An 18230-nucleotide genomic window follows, 5' to 3' on the forward strand; every position below is an offset into this window, starting at 1 on the left:
ATTTATAACTTTTACTTTAATGAATTATGAGTTTGCTGATGCTTAAAGGAATTTGATGACTTTTCAGTGTCTCTCTTCACAAATGCTAGAGCCCAGATTAGAAATCAAGGTCTTTGGACTTTTCTTTTTTCTATGTCAGTGTTACTCCAACCTCACTAAGATTCAGAGGAGCCTCTTAGGCCTAGGGTAGTTCCAAGTTTCTCTTTTATATGCATTTGGCTTCAGTGAGTGGGCTTGGAAGCTGGAACACTTGTACTGTAACCTGTGCTGGTTATATGTATCTCCTTAGGTCTCTGCTCTTTGATGGTGCTTCATGTTAACTTATATACGATAGAATGTTTTTTGCTTTTTCACTTTTTTCCTATTAAGATAAGAATTTTTTACTTTAAAAAAATTATTTTTAGTTTACTAAAGCTTTGTGTTTTTTAATCTTGAACCAAGATTGTTTAAGAGTTCACTTCTTTTAAAAACTATAAGGTTTCATTTTCTTTTGGAGATAGTGTTTGAGGTCTTCTTTAACCATACATAAATGGTAGGATTGTGGTAAGCTGGACAATTATTTCTTTTCCTTACCCTAACGTGCCATTTTTAAATTGAGGGAATATTCTACTTGCGGGATCATAAACTGGAACCCTGCCAGATGAATGACACTGGGAATCATGATATTTATTTCTAAATATGCTGTGGTTGTTTTATACTTTGGCAGAATTCTTTATATGTGTGTTCTGTCTAAAACAGTGATTCTCAATCTTTTTGATCTCAAGACTCTTTTCCACTCTTAAAAATTAATAAGGATGTTTAATGTGGATTATATCTACTGGTATTTACTATACTTGAAATTAAAACTTAAAAAAATGAAGTATTAATCCATTCAAAAAGAATATACAACCCATTCTATGCTAAAATTTATGTTAACCAAATAACCGTTATTCCCCCCACCCAAATTAAGAAGACTGGTACTTTTACATTTTTTCAAATTCTTTAATGCCTGACTTAACTGAACACTACCAGATTCTCATATCTATTTTCTGCATTCAGTCTCTTAAGATTTCACATGCTATGTAGTCTCTGGAAAACTCCACTACACTCTTGTGGGAGAATGAGAGCAAAAGGGCAAATAATGTTTTAGTATTATTTTGAAAATAGTTTTCAACTCATGAACTCCCTGAAAGGGTTTCAGGGACCCACAGATGTTCCTGGATCACACTTTGGTAAGTGCTGTTCCAAAGGATTATGAGGACTTATAAAATGTTGAATTTTAATTTGCCTGAAATGACATTAAGATATGCAACTAAGCATTCCCTTGGAAGTATTAAAAAAAACTCAGCAGAATTCTGTTACATTATCTGGATAGAAACATCATTTTTCCAAAGTAAATAATGATGAATTTTAGTAATACAGTTTGCCTCTTCTGTGTTATTACCCTTATTTTAAACTTAACTTTTTCACCTTAAGTTAATTGTAAATGATTATGTTAAGTAGAAGTACACTTATTTTAAAATATCCTGAATACTTTTTATATTCCTGTATATAACATTACATAAGAATTTGTGTTAAGTAGAGGTTCACTTATTTAAAAATTTCCTGAATATTTTTTATATTCCTAATACAGATACTACATAAAAATTGTATGTAAGCATAAGTTTGTATATTTATATGTAAAAAAATATTTTAAAATACTTTTTATTCTTGGTTTTAAAAAAACTTTTATGTCTTCATTTAAAAAAACAACTTGGATATATAATTTACATACCATAAAATTCACCCTTTTAAAGTAAATTCATCAAGTTGTGCAACCAAAGATTATCAATTTTAAAATAGAAAACAATCTTAAGATATTAATATTTATTTATATTTAGAACATGAACTTGCTTTCGGATGCTCGTTCTGCAAGAATGTACCGAGATGAATTAGATGCACTTCGGGAGAAGGCAATCAGAGTTGATAAGCTGGAAAGTGAAGTCAGCAGATATAAAGAAAGGCTACATGATATTGAATTTTATAAGGCAAGAGTTGAGGTATGTTGCATAATTTAAGCCACTCACAATTTTTTTCTTTGAAATTGTTACGATTTTTCAAAGTGCATTTCAAATGCACTTAATAAATGTAAGGAACTCTTGAAATGTTGACAAACTGTAAATACTTTCAGGTGTTTATTTTATGATAGGTGAGCATATCACTTAGACTTTTAAAAAAAGGGTCTGGGGCATAATTAATTTCATTGAATTCTTTGGGGTTCTTCTTTCATTCCTTTATTTTGCATTATAAGTAGGGAAGACTTGAGTCCTCTCATAGTCAAAATAAAGTGTGTATCTCTACTAATTCAAACATGTTCCTAGAAGTGAAACCAAAACATATTTCTCTTTGCTGCTCAATGCAGAATACTAAAGTAGGGTCAATGAAGGCTCTCTCAACACATGCTCATGCTCCTTCCCTTTCTCTTTCCCTCCCCTCTGAATATTTTTTTTACTTAATGGTTGTGCTTCAGTGTAATGTGAAGTTGAGTTTGACAGCTAGAATTTGACAGTGCTTGCTTCTGCATTCTTTTTTCTTTTTTAGTTTCTTCATTGTAAATGGGAGAATTTGGTTCACTTTCATTATGGGGATAAGGAAGCTGTATGCAAATTCAAGAAGTGAAAATATAAGAGAAAGTAGTTAGAAACTAGTTCATTCCTGGTAACATAGATTCAGAAATCCTTGACAAAATATAAGCATGCTGAATTGAAAAATAAAGGATCATTAATCATGAACAACTGTGGTTTATTCTTGAGATGCAAGGATGGTTCAGTATCATCAGTCAGTGTGATACACCACATTAACATAAAGAAGGATAAAAACCATCAATAGATGCAGAAAATATAGTTGACAAAATTCATTCATTCATTATAAAAACTCTCAACAAATTGGGTATAGAGGGAATGTACCTCAACATAATAAAGGCCATATATGACATACAGCTAGCATCAAAATAGTGAAAAGCTGAAAAAACCTTTCCTTCAAAGATCAGGAATGAGACAAGGATGCCTACTCTCACCACTTTTTTCATGGTGTTGGAAGTCCTAGCCACAGCAATCAGACAAGAAAATGAAAAAACAAAAGGTATCCAAATTAGTAAGGAAGAGGTTAAATTGTCACTATTTGCAGATGATATGATACTTTATATAGAAACCCAAAAGACTCTACCAAGAAAATATTAGAATTTCTATATACTAATAATGAAATCTGTTGCATTTCTATATACTAATAATGAACTAGCAGAAAGAGAAATGAAGAAAACCCATTTTCAGTTGTATCAAAAAGAATTAAATATCCAGTAATAAATTTAACCAAGGAGATGAAAGTTCTCTGAAAACTGTAAGGCACTGATGATGACAAATAAATGACCAGATAGACCATGCTTATGGATTGGAAGAATGAATATTTTTACTACCATACTACCCAAAGCAATCTACAGATTCAGTACAATCCCTATCAAAGTAACAATAGCATATTTTCACTGAACTGGAACAAATAATCCTACACTTTGTGCAGAACCACAAAAGACCCTGAATGGCCAAAGCATTCTTGAAGAAGAAGAGCAAAGCAGGAGTTATCATGCTCCCTGATTTCTATAGTACAAAGATATAGTATTCAAAATAGTATGGTATAAGCACAAAAACAGACACACAGATTAATGGAACAGAATAGAGAACCCAGAAATAAACCCCTGCTTATATGTTAATTTATATATATTGACAAAGGAGTCAAGAATATACAATAGGAAAAAGAGTCTTTTTAATGAAGGATGTTAGGAATACTGGACAGCTACATGCACAAGACTGAAATTGGACTACTTTCTTACCCCATACATGAAAGTAAACTCAAAATGAATTAAAGCCTAAATGTAAGACCTAAAATAATAAAACTTCTGAAAGAAAACATAGGCAGTAAACTCTTGGACACTTGCCTAAAAAGCCTCTGTACAGCAAAAGAAACTCAACAAAATGAAAAGGTAGTCTATTGAATGGGAGAATGTATTTTCAAATTATATTTCCAATAAGGGGTTAATATCCAAAAGATATAAAGAACTTATACAACTCAATACCCAAAACACAAATAGTCCAATTAATAAGTAGGCAGAGAAACTGAATAGACATTTTTCCAAAGAAGACATGCAGATGGCCAACAACACTAATCATCAGGGAAATGCAGTTCAAAACCACAATGAGATATCACCTCATGCTAGGCAGAGTGGCTAGTGTCAGAAAGATAAGGATTGGTGAGGATGTGGAGAAAAGGGAACTGTCACCATGCACTGTTGGTAGAAATGTAAAATGGTGCAGCCAGTATGGAAAACAGTATAGAGGTTCCTTAAGAAATTAAAAATGCCACACAACCAAGTAATTCCACTTCTGGGTGTTTATCCAAAGAAAACAAAAATACTAATTTGAAAAGATATATGTGCCCCAATGTTTACCCTAGTATTATTTACAGTAACCAAGATATGGAAGCAACCTAAATGTCTGTTTATACATGAATGGATAAAGAAGAAGTGGTATGTATACACACTGGAATATAACTCAGTCTTAAAAAAGAATGAAATCTTGCCTTTGACAACAGCATGGATGGGTCTAGAGTATATACTAAGTGAAATAAGCCGGAGAAAGACAAATGCCATATGATTGCACTTGCATATGGAATCTAACAAAACAAAACAAATAGACTATAAACAAGGAGAGCAAACTGGTGGGGCCATAGATGATGGAGATGGGGGAGAATGGACGAAATAGGTGAAGGAGATACAGAGGTACAAACTTTCCAATTTTAAAATAATGTGTGATGGACATGAAAAGAACAGCATAAGAAATGTAGTCAGTAATACTATAACAACTTTCTCTGGTGACAATAACTACAGTTACTGTGGTGAGCATTTCATAACATATATAATTGTCAAATCATCATCATACACTTGAAATTAATATAGTATTGTAATCAACTAACTTCAATAAAAAAAATTTTTTAAGTAGTTAGGACATTTTAGCCTGACATTTACCAGTAAGTAGATCTAGAGGACTTCAGAAATAGGTGCATATTAATTCTGCAACAGTTATTTAAATGTATGTATGCATGGTACTCCTAAGGAATCTTTAGATACTTTATGATCTATAAATGCCACCATTTTAATATAGTTTCTCTTGACTTTATATACTGCAGACATTATGTGAGTCTTATATTTTACTCAAAAACCCCAAACCATATACTTTTAAGGTATAGTTTAAGTAGAGAGAAGTCTTTAAATCTATTTCAGTAAATAAATAAAGTCCTGGATCTATTGAGATTGTGTCTTACATATTTGAAAGACTACTTATACGGAGTTCCTTATCCTTGTGATTAAGGAATTTAAATATATCCTGATAATTTCATGTGAAATTATAATAGTATCACTCATTCTAATGTAAGTACTGAGATTTTGTTTGCATAATAGTTTAAATTCTGGGGGAAAATATGAAACCAAGAAAACATCAGCTGTATTTATATTACTCAGTGCTTTACTCTTGCACAGAATTGTTAGTGAAGACAGCTTAATGTCTTATTTTACAATAAAGAATTTTTATGTGTCAGAGTTAGAAAATTTAACAGATATTAACCCATTTGTTGTAAATAAAGCCTATTTGAAATGCTTTTAGGAATTAAAAGAAGACAATCAAGTTTTATTAGAAACAAAAACCATGTTGGAAGATCAATTAGAAGGCACTCGAGCTCGTTCTGATAAGTTGCATGAATTAGAAAAAGAGAATTTACAACTAAAAGCTAAACTGCATGATATGGAAATGGTAAGTATTTTAAGGTAACATGGCCTCTAAGAAAAAAACACAAGCTTCTTCTAATTTCGTTGTGATAACAAGGATGGCTAATGCCCTTGAGTCTTTAACAGAGAATTAGCTAAATAATATAAAAGTAAATTACATATAAATTTTATATAAATACAGGAGTGGTAGAATTTTATGCTCTTGTTTCAAAATTATTATTTATTGATTTTATCTTCTGCTTTTCCAAAAACCCTAATTAGCTATTGTGTAAACATGCCTTTAAAAATACAGAAATAAAACTATTTGCTAAAATTTAGCATTGGGTAGGAAATTATTTATTATACTACTAAAATGGTATATTCATATAAAGAAGTTTCAGTGGCCCAGAGATCACTTTTTAAAGCTGTCAGACACCTGTTTAGTGTAATGACCAGTAGTAATGATTGTAACAACTATTACCTTAAAACTGTGAAAAATAAGGAACTCAAAATTTATCCTCTTTTTGTTCAGTTTCTGATAAATAAGAGTAATAATGTTAGCTTGAAATTGTACAGTTTCTTAGCTTCTTTTCTCTGTCTCCTCCCTGCCAATGAAAAAGGAACGTGATATGGATAGAAAAAAGATAGAAGAATTAATGGAAGAAAATATGACTTTGGAAATGGCACAGAAACAGAGTATGGATGAATCATTACATCTTGGCTGGGAGCTGGAACAAATATCCAGAACTAGTGAATTTTCTGAAGGTATTCCCAATATCGTTTTAATTAAAATGATGAATGAATAAATGAAGTCATATTTATGTTTACATTTCTGGATATTTTATTGCAGTTTTATATTCCCTGCCTGGAGGTGTCTCTCTAGATATGATATCTAGAGTAATTTTAATTACCACATTCCTGGATCTGGTCCTTATCTTTACATGTCTTACAACTCAACTTTATAAGTGCAGTGACAGATTTGATCAGTTGTTTAGGCATTATTTCATGTTAATATCACAGAAAGCTGGAATACCAGTTTATTAATTTATTTTGAAAAATATAACATCTACTAGATAGTACAAAAAAGTTATAGTTAGTTGGTCAACCTGTTCTTTGACTAGAGGCAAACCTAAGTAGAAAGTCAAAATGCAGAGAAAAGATTCTTAGGAGAATATGTAGCCAGATTTATAAAAGCAAGTTAAGGATCTTAATGGCTATTTTCATCAATATATGTAATCAGCAATTTAGGATTATGCCTACCAACCAGTCCAGCCCAGTTATACCCTGGAGATGATGAAAGACCCTTAGATAAATTTTTAACTTTTGACTCTTTTTTCATAGGCTCCATATTGACTTGTCCTCTTACTTAAAGCTGAGCATATACGTATATTTATTTGGGTTATAGTTTTGAGAATGCTAGTACTGCTATGTTTATTGAAATTATATCTAAGTCACATTTATTTGAATTAAACTGGTTCCATAATTCCTCAGTTAATCAGTATTAGATTCTTTCACCTGCTTTCCTTCCTTTTGCAGATATTTAATAAAGCCTCTACCAGGTGTAAAATATTATAGCAGGCTGAAGATACAGTGGTGACATAGATATAAGGTCTGAGAAAGCTTATAGTCTGGTGCTAACAGAGTAATTACTTTCACAGATGATTTGTCATATTTGTTACCATTAGGCTTTTCCTAATTTTATACTTGAGAACCCAATTCCAAATTCTAGGAATTCCCTTTGTAGTAAGTGATAATATTTAGCCAGTGAACTTGCTGAGATGTGTTTCTTAAAATACCTGTGAAACATTTTTTACTGTATTCTTTATAAAATGTTACAAGGAAAGCAATTCAGACTTCAGTGTTTTCTATACTAAAGTTAAAATTAGTTTTCTCATCTGTTAAATGAGAACAATAGCAGTAAATACCTTGCAGGGCTGTTGTGAAGATTGAATTTATTAATACTTTTGAAGCCCCTAAAATAGTGCTTGGTAAATAGTAAGCATTTGAATGTTTATAATTATTATTATCATTATATCATCGTCATCATCCATACTTGGGGTTATAGACCTGCAAATCCATTTTAATGGGTTGTAGTTGGTTTTTTAAGTTATACAAGGGATTTTCTTTGTAGAAAACTTGGCAAAAATATAAAATGCAGAAAAATACAAAGTGAGAAATTAAAGAAACTAATACTTTCTTAAGTCACTTTTACATTTCACAAAATTTGCTTCAAGAATTTTTTTACACATGCATAGATATTTTAGACATTATCAGATCAGTGTGTAAACAATTCAGGTTCTTTTTCGCCTAGGATTATAACATGGGCCGATCCCCAGGTTGTTAAAAATGTGTTGTAAGCATCCTTTTAATTCTTCAGTGTCTGACCTGAAACTTCTTTCAAACACAGTTACTGTATTAAAAGTATTACTAAGGTATATTGTATTAATAGCTTAATCTTGTTAATTGAAATGCTTGACTACAAATCATGAGCTAGACTTTTACTAAAGAAGACTTGGACAACTAATGGAATTTTAAAAGTGAGTGACTCCCTAGTACATCAACTTTTAAAAGATTAATAATATGCAGACTAGAATAAAAGCTAGATAGAAGAACTGAGGCTTTCTTTGCTTAAAATCTAAGGGATATTCTATCATACCTAATTTGGAAAGAATGTATGCTTGTGGGGATGTTATTTTTATGTGTTCATATTTCTTTACTTTTTATGATGGAGAATGTCAATATACATAAAAGTAGACAGACCTAGAAATGCCCTCCTATACTTCTGTTGCCTTTCCTGAAATCTAGGATTTTAAAATAAATTATAGGTGTCATATTTTATTTGTAAACCCTAATATTTTTATATCATCAAAGTAAATATTTTTGATTAATTAACAGATTAAATGAGTCTGCTGTAGGGTTACTTAAAAATAACTTTTAGCTTACTGAAGAGGATCATTTACAGAACTAGAAACTGCGTTTTCTTAATTTAAAAAATGTAATGCTCAATCTGTTTAGATTTTTTTTCTTTGGCAAAGTACATATTGCTCTTTACACTTAGGTTTACTAGGGATTCTTCATTTAGAGAAAGACTTTTTCAGGATGACCAGTGTATGCTGTCTTTCCTTTTTCAGAATCAGATTAGGATATTTTAACCCAAACTATCCTTTAATTTTTGAAGGTGTGGGGTTAGGATATGTTTTATACTTCTTACTTGAATCAAACAATGACTCTAGGAGAGAGCACACAGGGCTATAACTATATTTTGCACAAGAAACCTAAGACTCATTGAAGTTAAAGTGGCTGGGACATTGTCAAGTAGTTGATTTCTCATGGAATGAGAGCTGAAACTCTAGTCTCTTCAGTGTAAATTTTGTACTTTTTTTCCCCACTAGAATGCTTGTGGATGCATTAAAAATTCAAGATTTACCTGTCTTTAATATGTTATTTGTTATTGTGTATATCTTGTATCACTGTAGAAAATTTTATAAAGTTCAGGACCAGGTGATATAGTACATGTATACTCAACAATTCAAATAGTAAAGAGTAAACACAGATTTACCAATAATATATTTTTCAATATTTTAGCACCACAAAAATCTTTGGGCCATGAGGTGAATGAATTGACAGCAAGTAGGTTATTGAAATTAGAAATGGAAAACCAGAGTTTGACAAAAACTGTAGAAGAACTTCGGAGTAGTATGGATTCTGCAAAAGGTAACATTTCCAAAATCCTGAAAGTTGAGAAAGAAAATCAAAGATTAAATAAAAAGGTAAATACAAATTAATTTTTAATATGTCAAAAAATATGTAAAAGTATCGATTAATAGTACTGTCGTAGAGTATTTTCCAGTTTTTAATGTACTCTCATTTTTTTAACTTACTATGAAAATTTTCAGACACATAAATGTGAAGTAATGAACTCCTATATTTATTATTCAGCTTCAACAACTATTTCTTACTTCTGTCTACTCTCCCTACAACCACTTGATGATTTTGAAATAAGTCCTAGACTTGGTATAATTTCCCCAATAAATATCTCAGTATATATTGCTAAAAAGTAAGGAATTTTTTCAAAACACAAGAACAGTGACATTACACACTTAAAAAATTAATGGGTTTTGGTCAGTATTTCAGTTTCTCCAAATCTGTTATGACTTTTTTAACATTTTGTTGGAATCTAAATCCAAGTAAGATGACTATGTTCAATCAATTTGTCTCTTAAGTCTTTTTTTAGTGTATAGATTTATTCTTTTTTCCTAGCAAGTTTTCTCTTGAAGAAACCAGGATTTTCGTCTAACTATCCCCCACCTAGGTTTTGCTCCCTTGCATTCTTTTTGTGTCACTTAGCAAGTTTTTTTGTCTCCTATATTTCTTATTTTATCTGTAGGCATAATCAGGTTCAAACTGAGTTTTTAGTAAGAATATTCACAAAGAGTATATTTCAATCAAGAGGCACATTGATTGATTGTCTCTCTTTGTGATGTTAGTTGTCATGGAAATCATATGCTTGGATCCGTTAATCAAAGTTGCAAAATTTTGATATTGTTCTTAATTTGGTAGCTAGGTTATTTCTATAAAGAAAAACTTTCTCTTAAAAATTATTGGTTTAAACAAAAATCAATCGTTGGTTACTCTGAGGAATAGCTCTATGGAAAAAGCAGGATGAATGTTTGATTCTTTCCCTTTATTTACAAGTTTCCAAGTAAGGAATTGGTTCTCTCATATCCTGAGATAATGAATGAGTTTGTTTGTTTTACTGTCATTATGAACTCATGGATTTAAAATATTTGAAGTGTTTCAGTCCACTGCATTTACGTTTCTTACTGTCATAACTCTTTAAAATGGTTCCTTAATCCTTAGGACATGACCTTAGCACTCCTTGTAAGCTACCTTGCTTTCTGTCATGACAAAATGTTCTAGGCTCCTCTTAAGTATTTCTGGCCTGAGACCTGTAAACAGTCATTTCTCCAAAAAGCCCTTGTTCCTTTGAGTGGGAAATGGTTTAGAGACCACAATTTAGACATTACAAAACCTGAATTTTAATTAGGCTTGGTTGAATCAGAAATATTCCAATTGTGTGATAGATCCAAGTAACTTATTTTTGCATCTTTCTGTATATACACATACACACACATTATATATAAATAGAATCATGTCATAGGAACACACATGATGTTTTTATCAGGAGTACCTGTCATCACATTTTTCCCCCAAATGCGCTTTCACTTTGGTTTCCAGTTCTTGATCACTGGGAACAGTATTGCAATACTCTTACACGTATGTCTTTATGAATTGGTTTTTATTTCTATATGTAGTCAACCATGTCTAGTTTTTCCTTTGATAGATTCTTGGTTTCTAGACTTGATTATGAAAATCTCCCTAACCCTTACAATAGTGGTTTTGAACTATAGATTCATCTGGATCATTTTAAAGACTTGTTCAAACAGATTGCTGAGCCCCCTACCCAGAGTTTCTGATTTGGTAGGTCTGGGGTAAGGGCTAAGAGTTCTTATTAATGGGAAATTCTTAGGTGATGCTCATGAGAACCACTGCCTTAGGTAATGTGAAAAGACTCCTTGATTTTCTTAAAAAATTTTTACTCATTTAAAACATTTTTATATCTTTAATCCATTAACCAATTAATAAGCATTTGACAACCAATATAGTGTTAAAGTGTAGGAGTAGCCATGTAGTATTTGGAAGTTTTATTTTGGTTGTCATTATAGTTGGATCTGGAAATTATAATTTGATTTTGAAATTAGCTTTGCAGTCTAATTTGTAAATTCTTAGTGATTCTAGCACTTTCTGATTAAGTCATTGCATGAAAGATGTCTTGTAAACTGAATGTTTCACTTGAATTTCACTGACGTAAAATGAGTGTAATTGAATATCTGTTATCCATATATTTCAATCTGTAAAGGTAGAACCATTAGTTATTAATAGCTAAAAGCTTCCTGAACATGGAAATTAATGTTGACTTGAGTTCCTGGATAAGATTTGCAGCTTGATGCTTTTGAGATATTATGGGAAGACTTTTTTCCATGTGAGATTATCTTCCATTGATGTTAAGGTTAAAGTAGAAAAATTAAACTTCCTTTACATAAAATGATCAAAATTCTTAGAATTCTGAACTAGTTTAGTAATATATAAATTTGAACTATTCTTATATAACTAAATATTCTTTTATTTTTATTTTTTATCTGGGTTTAATATGTTACAAAATAATAGAAAAATCAGTGGTTTGGTACATTTTGAACTTGAATCTACTATTTCACATTTATTAATCACATACTTTATTACACCTTTAAAATGTGTAATTGAAAATAAAACTAGAGTATAAAAATTTGCTGGAGTTTTGTTTAGCACTTTTTCTCTAGAATTAATTCTCCTTTTTTCTCCCTCTTTCCTTTTTATTTTAAACCAAGTCCCCTGTTTCCTCATTAAACTTATGCTGCTAATTCTCATCTTTCTTTCCTTCATGCTTTTTATAGTCTCTTCCTTCTTATTCACTGAAATTCCTTGACTGTAACTAAAATTTTACTTTACAAATCCACCAAGAGAATCTTTCAATAAGATTTGTATACTCCTCATATAGCATATAATTTTCATATATTCAGTTGGGTTTGTCTTTGTGTTTAGAAGTAGATATTTGCTCTCAAAGATGCAGAAGATAAGAAAGATAGTCATGTCTGCATATTTCATGTAGTTGCTAAAATTAACATGGAAAATTGCTTGAATTTCTCTACTAAATTCATAAAATTTCACTCTCTGAGTATTAAAACTATATTCTTTATTCAATGCTTATCTTTTGTTTTGACATATTTCCACCATTGTGAAATATTTACTAATATATTGTTTTCTGATTTAATTTTCTCCAGGTTGAAATTCTTGAAAATGAGATTATTCAAGAAAAGCAAAGTCTTCAGAATTGTCAGAATTTAAGCAAGGATCTAATGAAGGAGAAAACTCAACTTGAAAAAACAATTGAAACACTTAGAGAAAATTCAGAGAGAGAGGTTCATAAATTTCCTTTTAGCAATATATTTAACATTTATTGAAGTTATTTTTAAATTTATGCAAACAAAATGTCATAGAACATTAAAGGGAAATATTTTAGAATTTTTTAGATTTTCAAATAACTATGGTTTTACATAATTTTCTCTCATATTTTAGGAAAGTTGAAGGGAAAGCTTAAAATTTTTTAAATTGCCATTATGCTTAATAATCTTCTGGTATAAAATTTTGCCATACCTGTGCTTTAAAGTATCTGTGGAAGAGGGCTACAGATTCTGAAGTCCCTGAGTAGAGGTGGAGGGAAACATCCCTGTACTCTACCCTCACTGAAGAGGGAGAAGTGGTGGCAGCAACCATTCTGGGTACTTTCACATTTGCTTTCAAGTATTGATTGGTCATTCTCATTTTATGCTTGAGGAAACTAGAGAGATTGAATGACTTCCTATTGTAAAATTTCTATTCATTTTTTAGAAGTAAAATGATTTGTTTTATATTATATAGGTATATCCTCAGGCCACCTATAAAAATACAGATTTCCATAGAGCTACAGAACAAAAATTCTATAGCCAACCATGAATCTGTACTTCTGTAAGTTCTTAAGGGATTGTTTAACACACTGAATTTTGAGAACCATTACATTAGGCCATGATATAAATTGGATAGATTAGTTCAGATGTTCCAGGGGATTTTGTTATTTTGATGTTCACAAATTAGAATTCTTTTGAGGAATGAATACACACATACATATATACACACCCATATATATATATATATATATACACGTAAAATAGAGCAAAATATTTACTGAAGACCCATTGTATATATACATTGCAAAATTTATTTAATTAAAAGCTTATCAAAGAAATACAAGTAAATATGTGTGTTCATTTTACCAGTATTCATATTTGAAATTCAAAATGTAACTGTATGTAACTAAAGGTCATTTTGAGTAATATTGAATACATTATGAACTGAAAGACATGAGCTTTAATGACCTGGCCGACCTGGCCGTGTGTTTATACAATGGTGTCTCAGTAAATATTTGTCAGAATTAAAAGGAAGATAGACATGTTACTACACATTCATTTTCTGATTTCTTCATTAGTTTTTGGAATGGAAAAACTATGTAATTTAAAATATTTAATTTATGCTAATTTAAGGTTTTAATTTTCTCCTTTCTTTTTAAAAATCAGATAAAAATATTGGAACAGGAAAATGAACATCTGAATCAAAATGTGTCTTCCTTAAGACAGCGCTCCCAGATAAGTGCTGAAGCAAGGGTGAAAGATATTGAAAAAGAAAATAAAATTCTCCATGAATCTATCAAAGAAACAAGTAGCAAGCTAAGCAAGATTGAATTTGAAAAAAGACAAATTAGAAAAGAATTGGAACATTACAAAGAAAAAGGAGAACGAGCAGAGGAACTTGAAAATGAGCTGCATCATCTTGAAAAAGAAAATGAATTGTTACAGAAAAAGATAACCAATTTAAAAATTACTTGTGAAAAAATTGAGGCCTTGGAACAAGAAAATTCAGAGCTAGAAAGAGAAAATAGGAAATTAAAAAAATCACTAGATAGCTTTAAAAACCTTACTTTACAGTTAGAATCCCTAGAAAAAGAGAATTCCCAACTTGACGAGGAAAACTTAGAATTGCGAAGGAATGTGGAATCATTGAAGTGTGCAAGCATGAAAATGGCTCAGCTACAACTAGAAAATAAAGAACTGGAAAGTGAAAAAGAACAACTTAAGAAGGGTTTAGAGCTCATGAAAGCAACTTTCAAGAAAACAGAACGCTTGGAAGTTAGCTACCAGGGTTTAGATACAGAAAATCAAAGGCTACAGAAAGCTCTAGAAAACAGCAATAAGAAAATTCAGCAATTAGAGAATGAACTTCAAGACTTAGAGATGGAAAATCAAACATTGCAAAAAAACCTAGAAGAGTTAAAAATATCTAGCAAAAGACTGGAACAATTAGAAAAAGAAAATAAGTCATTAGAGCAAGAGACTTCTCAACTAGAAAAAGATAAGAAACAATTGGAGAAGGAAAATAAGAGACTCCGACAACAAGCAGAAATAAAAGATACTACATTAGAAGAAAATAATGTGAAAATTGGAAATTTGGAAAAAGAAAACAAAACCCTCTTCAAAGAGATTGGTGTTTATAAAGAATCTTGCATTCGTCTGAAAGAATTAGAGAAAGAGAATAAGGAGCTCATGAAAAGAGCATCTATTGAAATAAAAACTTTGGTTACATTACGAGAGGTAAATATAATTACTTAGATTTAAGACAAATATTTTATGTATTTTTAACTCAAGCCTTTTTCAAATTTGGAATTAAAACTATAGTTTACAAGTTCCTTCTTTTCTTAAACTAAGAAGTAAGTGTGAATTGTTTTTTTTAAAGAAGTGGTAATAAGGCTTCCATGTGATATCTGACATTACATTATAATTTTATACTTGTTTCAATAACATTAAAATATTTGATCAAGACTAATACTGAATGCTAAAATAGGAAGAATGGTAGCTACTATTTATTGAATGTTAACTAAGTACCAAGTACTGGGCTAAGGACTTCATTAGTTGTATTTCTGTATATTTATGTAATTTTTATGACCAGTTCTTTATAGTTATTCTCTTCATTAGATTAGAAAACTGAGGTTCAGGATCACAGCTAATAAATGGCAGAATCAGATTGCTGGATTCAAACCCAGACCTTAAAAATTCCAAAGTCTTATGAATTTTGACCTCTAAGCTAGAGAATGCAGATGAGGTTGAACTTAAAAATCAACACTGAACAATTGGCAGTTGCTTAGATCTATGTGTTGAAAAGAATTTTGAGATTTATAAGGGTAGATTGGTAATAGGTCCTATGAAAAATGGTTGGTGTGTATTGGAAGATAGCATGCTTGGCTCCTTTTTGCTTTCCCTATTCTATACTATATATATGATAATCCTTTAAGTTCCTTAAGCACTCTGGCAGAAAATCATATTGGGAAGTCTTCATTTCTATTGAAGAGGCATTGAGAGGGACCACTATTAGCCTTTTGTTTTATTCTGTGTTCTACAGTATAATAGACATAGACATCAGGTTCTTATGCCTGAACTTCTAAGAATGCCCCCTAGTTCTTCAGATGAATATCTTAAGCTTTTTCCATTGGGACAGAGGTTTTTGGGGTGGGAGTGAGTGTTGTATCCAACATACATTCATAAGAAGAAATACGCACTAAAGTTCTAGCTCATTATTAAAAAGTGAATGGATGTGTGTACTTTTTCCCTGAGTTCTCAAACCTAAGGTATGTATTCACAAGTAAAGAATTTCACCTTTTAGTTTGAACACTATAAAGTTAAAAAGAAGTATTAGCAAAAAAAAAAAACAATGCTGTTTAAATTAGTTTTTATTTGTTGCTTAACTGCTTTTTAATGATAAAGGAAAAGTTCAACAACAACATTTCTGTCTGTTTTGGTTTGAAATATATGTATTCCTGGATGGTAGCAGTTAGAATCTTGGCTGAATTTCTTAGATGTCTATGTTCATGACACTTAAATGAGTTTCTTTCCTTTTAAAATAAGGATTTGGTGAATGAAAAATTGAAGAATCAACAAATGAATAATGATCTTGAAAAATTAACTCATGAGCTTGAGAAAATAGGGTTAAATAAAGAGAGACTCTTACATGATGAGCAAAGTACTGATGACAGGTGAGTATTATGTCTATTTGGCAAACAGTTGAAGTTTTTTTCTGAAACATTGATTCTTTCCTGTATGAGCTACAGCATACATTTATGTATATCACCCTATTTCTGATTCCTTTCTCCCATTTAAGAAATTTCGATGAGAAAAAAAGTAAAAAATCAGATAAAGACAATCTAATATTGATAAAGGAAAAATTGCTGAAATGTTATTATATATATACATTGCTATAATAGGAGAACAGGGTGCTACCCAGGTAGCAGAATACTAGAGGCTGTAATTGCTTGTGAAGTAGAATGAGACGTTAACAACAAATGCACATAAAGAGAAATAAAGGAAAAGAAAATATATTGAGAAGCAGCTAAGATATAAAAATAACATGAAAAACTAAGGCTTAATGAACAGGTAACATTTTATCTTATGTGCCCTATAATTTTAAGAATGATCAATGCAGGCTTACAGAAAATTTCTATTCTCCCATTGTAATTACAGTCTATCAAACAGTTAATTGGAATTTCAAAGAGTCTACTATTGAACATCTCTTGGCCTTTGATTACAGCTAGAAGTTTGTATTATTAAGAATATTGTTTTAGGTAAACTAGATTTTTGTTCATTGGGATTTTTATGATTACATAATTTGTATATTATCTACCCATCATTAGTTCTAGTGAGTATTTTATTCTGTATTAAATAAATGCATATATAGGAAAAGCTAATTGATTACATGGTATTTGTTTATGTCATTTTGAAAATATTCAAAGTTAATAGATATTGATATTTGTTAAGGTTAGTTCTATGATAACAAATAGAAGTAATTTGAGGCACTTATACTAGCAATCAATTCAAGCAGCCTGAATTAATTATATAGATATTTCATGAGTAAGTATTTTTTATTTGAGTACAGATAGTTAAGGGCCAATTTGCCTGACTATCTTTTAATATAGATACTGAATATACATCATTTCTTTATTCAAACAGATTTATTACCTGCTATATGTAAGACATTTAAAAAGTACAGGAAAAAAAAGACAAAGGTAAACTATGTAGCTATCCTAACTGGCCCTGTTATAAATTTGTGAATCCAGCTATAGTGGGCCCTCCATACTGTTTGGCCCCTCTTCCCAAACCTTCATTCTTATAATTACTCAGTGTTAATTGAGTTATTATCTTCTAATCATCAAGCATCAAAGAAATGATAATGCTTCAGCTGAACTCTGAAGAATGATAGAAATTTGCAAGGTAGAAACAGTGGGTAAAGGCATTCATTCAAATACTGTACAAAGATATGTTGAGCAATTCTCAGAGTAATATGAAAGATGGATTAGAAAAGGGACAAATTTGGAGACACAGAGACCAGTTAGGAAGCTATTGTAATATTCTAGGGAAGATGTGATACATTAATTAATCCACATTATTTATATAATGGAAGCATTAGCCATGGAGATAAGAGTATATATTCAATGAAAACTTTTGGATATGAACTTGAGAGCAGTTAATAACTATGATTGACTTTGGGGGATCAAGAAAAGAAACATCTTAAGCCACTAAGCCAGCTTCTTTCTCAGCCAGTAAATTAGCCTTAATGTCACAAAGAACAGACATAAATTCCTTTAACATTCCATCCACTCCATCTTGGAATTTATATATACCTGCATCTGTCTGTACCTTTAGTCTCAGATGGTGTCCTTAATTCCTTTGTTAGTCTAACCTTCTCATCTTCAAATTGTTGTCATTCCTTCTGACTTTTCTTTGAAGAT

General features: G+C 30.8%; 1 protein-coding gene across 1 annotated transcript in view; it reads left to right on the plus strand.

The window, feature by feature from the left end:
• Window positions 1–18230, plus strand: part of CCDC88A (coiled-coil domain containing 88A) — a 141952-nt gene that overhangs the window by 75859 nt on the left and 47863 nt on the right. Inside the window, exons 10-16 of the mRNA XM_073213021.1 lie at window positions 1860–2018; window positions 5667–5813; window positions 6388–6532; window positions 9353–9537; window positions 12646–12783; window positions 13975–15045; window positions 16354–16481. Coding sequence (XP_073069122.1) covers window positions 1860–2018; window positions 5667–5813; window positions 6388–6532; window positions 9353–9537; window positions 12646–12783; window positions 13975–15045; window positions 16354–16481 — 1973 coding nt within the window. The remainder of the gene's footprint in view (window positions 1–1859; window positions 2019–5666; window positions 5814–6387; window positions 6533–9352; window positions 9538–12645; window positions 12784–13974; window positions 15046–16353; window positions 16482–18230) is intronic.

This window comes from Manis javanica, chromosome 1, assembly GCF_040802235.1.
Source record: "Manis javanica isolate MJ-LG chromosome 1, MJ_LKY, whole genome shotgun sequence".
Classification (NCBI taxonomy): Eukaryota; Metazoa; Chordata; class Mammalia; order Pholidota; family Manidae; genus Manis; species Manis javanica.